Genomic DNA, 5,434 nt, shown 5'->3' on the forward strand with positions numbered 1-5,434 from the left:
GACCAAGTGACTCAGAACCTGCATTTTAACAAGATCTCCTAGGGAAGCACTGGTGTGTAGGGTGATTCCCACGGAAAAGCCTTTTCATGTGTTGTGGCAAAAATGGATAGTTTTCCATCCGAATAATCCTCTCCTTCTATTCTACAAACTTCTCGTTTTTTGCTGCACCCATGGCTTAAAGGCGAGTTTCCCAGCCTTCCTTTCAATTTGTTGGGACCATGTGCTGCACTCTAGCCAAGAGGACAGGACTGGAAGTGAGGAATATCATGTCTGTCTTGCACCCCTAAAAGGGAATCCACCTGTATTCGTCTGGATGTTTCTTGCTTTCTGCTCACAGGAAAATGTCGACAACTGAATGAGTCACTATCTCAGCTTGGACCACCGTAACAAAATACCACAGACCGCGGGGGTTCAACAACTGGAATTTATTTTCTCACAGTTCTGGAGGCTAGAAGTCCACGATCAAGGTCTGGCCGAGGCTGGTCTCTGGTGAGGCTTCTCTTCCTGGCTTGCAGATGGCTGCCTTCCCCGCTGTGTCTTCACTTGGCTGTTCCTGAGTGTGTGTGTGTGTGTGTGCGTGTGTGTGTGTGTGTGTGTGTGTCTGTGTGTGTGTGCATGCCCGCCCAGCCACCAATCCTATCAGAACAGGGTCCCACCCTTATGACCTCATTGGACCTTAATTACCTCCAAAAGCTCTATCTCCAAATATAGTCACATTGGGGGTCAAGGCTTCAGCCTATGAATTTTGGGGAGGGGGGGGCACAATTTAGCTTATGGTGGCGCCAGGAACACAGAGATGGGAGCCACAGCAGTGGTGCCTCACCCCCTCGGCTGCCTACCTCTGAACTGTTAGATGGGGAAGAAACTAGGGTGTGGTTCAAGCCACTGCACCCAGGTTCCTTGCTTCCACAGCTCCAGCGGCTCCCTAACTCACGCATATGTGGATATGTTGATCAAAACTCCGCTGAGCAAGAAGGAAAGTGTAAAAGGATGCCCTCGAGATGGTTACTGCTGATTGCTACAGGGTGGGCGTGGTGAGCCAACGAAACACATGAGGAAATCTCCCCAACAGCATTCACTCAACTTGAGACAACTGTGGGAAACTGCACTTGTCCCATTTTGTAAGTAAATGCCTAAAACAACAAGAATCTTTCCAGCAGGACTCTTCGCTGTCAGGAGACATCCCGCAAATTCCAGCCTCCCGACACACCAGTTTTCCTCCCTCCCCGCTTCCGCCCCCCATCGGCCCCTCCCCTCCACAGGTGGTGGGAAGGGGCGGATGCTGGATGCTGTCCCAGCGCAGGCCAGGGAACCGGGTAGAACAAGCACCCTCAGTGCTGTCTTTCCAGGGTTTTATTTTCAGCCCTCCTGTCCGTTCTCCCCGTGCCGTGCAGGGACTGCCTTGTGAGAGGGAGGATGTCCCTAGGGCCCCCGAGGGCGCTCTCACCCTTCCTACTGGTAAAATGGCATCAAGGGCCCCCATCGGTTCAAGATGGGGAACTTGACTTTATGGTGATATGGACATAGGCAGCCAGGCAGTAGAAAGTAGCCCTTGCCCTCCTCGGGCGCAGGCTGGAGCTCAGGCTCCAGGAGGCACGGAAAGCCGGCACTCTGGCGGACCCTGTTAGGGGTACCCTGGGCCAGGTACAGGGCGTGCGAAACGGGGTACACAGAATGGCAGATACTGGTGAACCTGCACTCGTCCTCCGCTGTGGTCACGCGGTCCTGGTCCTGCGGGGGGAAGAAGCCCGGCTGTCCCAGGTCTTTGGCGGTCATGTGGGGTTTTCTGAAGGCGGGGTATCCATCCTCTAGCTTGGGCTTAGAGCTGGGGATGGCCCTATAAAATTCTTTCTCCCGGAGTTGGGCATCCAGCTTTGCTTGCTGTGGAAATAAATCACACAGGAATGGACGGCTGAGACAGCGGAAAGGCGAAGATTCCTTGGCCTCATCCAGGACAGAGCACACTTCTCTTTAGTTAAAAAAGTTTAAACTGGTTTTTGAATGGTGGTATATATGACCCAGGGAAATACTGAAAGAATAGAACAGGGTTTCTCGAGAAAAGTCTGTCTCTTTCCCACTTCTCCTTCTCCCTTGGTTCCCATCTCCAGACATATTCACTGAGGTAAGAGTTTTTTCTATCTTTCTAGACATAGTTTATGTTCCTATAAACATATAATGGAGGGGCGCCTGGGTGGCTCAGTGGGTTAAGCCTCTGCCTTCAGCTCAGGTCTTGATCTCAGGGTCCTGGGATCGAGCCCCGAGTCAGCCTCTCTGCTCAGCAGGGAGCCTACTTCCCCTTCTCTCTGCCTCCTGCTCTGCCTACTTGTGATCTCTCTCTCTCTCTCTCTCTCTCTCTCTGTCAAATGAATAAAATCTTAAAAAAAAAAAAAAAAACGTATAATGGAGTTTTATACCCCCGGCTTGTCCTCAACAGATGCATATTATGACCCCACTCTGCATTTGCTTCCACTAAATACTATATCCCAGAAATTGTTTCTTGTTTGTGCAGATTTTCTTCTTATTTTTAGTGGAGCTACCTGGAGATAGGAAAGGATTTCTTGAACAAGACTTAAAAAAGGCAAATGATAAAGGGAAAGTCTGCTAATCCGACTTTATTAAAGTAAAAATTTCTATTCGCTGAAAGGGAGGGAAAAGACAAACCACAGCCCGTGAAGAGTGTTGCCATTGCTATAACTGACAAATGAAACATGTCTAGGATCTCTACAGAACTCCTACAAATTCAGAAGAAAAAAGACAAGCATCCCACTAACAACAGGACCCAAGACATGACAGACACCTCCCAGAATAATGAATATCCATAAACATATGAAAAGATGCTAAACCAGAGCACAAGAAGATATTATTTCAAACCCACCAAATTAGCCAAAATCAGAAAGTCTTTCAACACCAAGTTGATGGCAGGGTTGGAGAGCCAAAGAAGGGACGGGCCCCCGCTCCAGTGACACAGCCACTTTGGCAAGTCACGATGTTCCCTGGGACAAGCAATTCCCCTCCTGGGGTAGCAGACTCCTAAAACTTAGGCTGTGGAATCCTCATTGCAACACGGGGCAGTGGGAGGACCAGCCAAGTAAAAACCCAGATGTCCAACAGGAGAGGGGACAAATATATGGTGGCATGTTCATGCAACATAATAAGACACAGCAGAAAATGAATAACATATTATAAATAACATAATACTCAGCAAAAAGCAAAAGTCACAGAATACAAATAGTATGATCCAGTGTGTAACAGAGCTCAAAAAGGCAAACCTCAACAGTTTACAGGGATGCATACCTATAGAGTACAACTGTTTTTAAAAGACACCAAGGGAATGATTAACCCCAAATTCAGAATAGTAGCTACCTCTTAAGGGGGAGGGGGGCAGAGAAGGGTCTCCTGGGGGCTCTAGGTTACTTCTAATGTGCTATGTTTTCATTCTGGGGGCTGATAATGGGCACACTGGTGTTTGTTTTGTCAATGTTATTCAAACCGTGAATGTATATCATTTATACTCTTGTGTGCATGGCTTAGGGTTGATGTACATTTTTTTAAAGATTTTATTTATTTGACAGAGAGAGACACAGCAAGAGAGGGAACACAAGCAGGGGGAGTGGGAGAGGGAGAAGCTGGCTTCCCGCTGAGCAGGAAGCCTGATGCGGGGCTCAATCCCAGACTGAGCCACCCAGGCACCCCGGGTTGATGTACATTTTAAAACATACACACAATGCACACACATAAAAGATTTCTTTAGCTCTCCCACCATCAGACACTGTCCTAAAGAAGTGCCCCCATAGCCACACATAATAAAGATGGAGTAAAGGTGATTTCCATGGGCCACTGAACAGAAGACAAGACTGAGTGACTTCTTACCTCTTGTGGTGTGACTCTGGAGTACTTGTGCTTCCCGTAGGGTTGGTAGTCAACCATGTAGGAGCTCTTGTATATGTCTAAATCCACAGGGGCCTGAAGGGCAAGGGAGATTACAAAACAAGAGATCCCATCTTGCCATTCTTCCACCTAAAGGCATTCGATGGTTTCTCATTGTCCATAGGACCCAGACCAACTTAGGGACCCAGCATTCGGAGCCCCTCATGATCTGGCTTCTACTGACCTTTGCCAGCTCACCCTGCTTGACACCGCTCCATGCCCTCTGCACTCCAGCCTCACAAAACTCAACTTTTCACAGACATGCATGCTCTTATCTCCTCCTGGAAACACTAGGGGTACTCCTCCAGGACTGACAAACTCCTACACATCCTCCAAAACCCAGCTGAATTTCTTCTCCCCAACAGCTATCCCATCCTTTTACTCCTCACCTCCCCCAAATTAAACTCTTTCTCCTCTGCTTTCATAGTACATTTTGTCCCCCTCGTTACAGACTTAGCAGGGGGATTATAATTGATTGAATGAAGTATACTAGATCAGGACCTAACCTTTGGTATCTCTGCAGCCTTGAAGCCCAGCACAGGGCTGAGGGTGCCTTATAAATGCATGCTGGATAAATGAATGTAATAAATAAATAATAAATAGTAATAAATAATAATAACAATAAATAATAAATAAATGAACTCCCAGAAAATTGTATATGCTTGCTTTCCTCTTTGCCTATTAAACACCACACACACACACACACACACCATTCCAGAATGAGGACCAGAGGGACCCCCACGACACCTGGGGCTGTTTGCTCAAGCTGCTCGACCTTGAGGTGGTCACAGGGGACAGACACCCACAACACTCACCTGTCCGGGGTACACCACACCTGCCATAGCAGACAACCTAGACACAGACAAGCTGGTTAGACCTGCTTCCTCCAACCAGGCTAGGGGAAGCAACCGTTGTCCCCAAAGCCGTGTCAAGCAAGCAAACCGCCCCAGTCCTCTTAGCACCCCCTGCACATTACTCAGTCACCCAGAGCTTGAAGGCAGCCGCACAGATCAAGGGGCTGGTGGGCAGGGGTCCTGGGACCAAGGGGCAGGAGCAGGTCCCAGAAGGAATCAGAACTGAGGAAAACAGCAGATTCACCTCTCAAGCAAGGCAGGTAGTGTGCTAATAAATCTTTAACAACAGCCTTTTTGAGGCAAATAATCAACAGTGGTTGGTAGCATCTACCGAGCGGACTCGAACTCTCGGGTGTCCCTGAACCAGGGCTCTGAGCTGCCCTGAGGAAGCAGGCAGCAGGCCTAGGACTTACTGGCACCCTGAGTCAGAAGCACAAACCACGTTTTCTAGTGGGGTTGGGGGTATCCAGGGTGGAAAATTTTGTGAGGCTCTGCGTTCCCAGTTAAATAATAGCAGCAGATACATCCAATCCTGTCCCTCGTTCCCTAGCCCTGAAGTCCTAGTGGGGAGCCTTACAGCTGGCCACTGGGGAGCAATCTGAGCTCCCAGTTCTGGGCCGGTCCTCCACTTCATTCCCACGGACCACTGCCCT

The 5,434-nt window shown here is 48.8% G+C and overlaps 1 protein-coding gene across 1 annotated transcript; it reads right to left on the bottom strand.

Annotated features, from left to right (window-relative positions):
- Positions 1-1,452: 1,452 nt before the first annotated feature.
- On the bottom strand, positions 1,453-4,769 carry TEX37 (testis expressed 37). Its single transcript, XM_045978782.1, has 3 exons — positions 4,743-4,769; positions 3,871-3,963; positions 1,453-1,881 (listed from the first exon to the last, which is right to left on the bottom strand). Exons 1-3 carry the CDS (start codon positions 4,767-4,769, stop codon positions 1,453-1,455), a joined length of 549 nt encoding a protein of 182 aa, XP_045834738.1.
- Positions 4,770-5,434: the final 665 nt, after the last annotated feature.

This window comes from Meles meles, chromosome 15 (genome assembly GCF_922984935.1).
Source record: "Meles meles chromosome 15, mMelMel3.1 paternal haplotype, whole genome shotgun sequence".
Taxonomy (NCBI): Eukaryota; Metazoa; Chordata; class Mammalia; order Carnivora; family Mustelidae; genus Meles; species Meles meles.

Coding starts and splice junctions, on each gene's coding strand:
- TEX37 (XM_045978782.1), bottom strand. CDS start 4,769: ATGGCAGGTGTGGTGTACCCCGGACAG. Junction 3,964..4,742: donor GTGTGGTGTACCCCGGACAG/GTGAGTGTTGTG, acceptor CTTGCCCTTCAG/GCCCCTGTGGATTTAGACAT. Junction 1,882..3,870: donor CCAGAGTCACACCACAAGAG/GTAAGAAGTCAC, acceptor TTATTTCCACAG/CAAGCAAAGCTGGATGCCCA.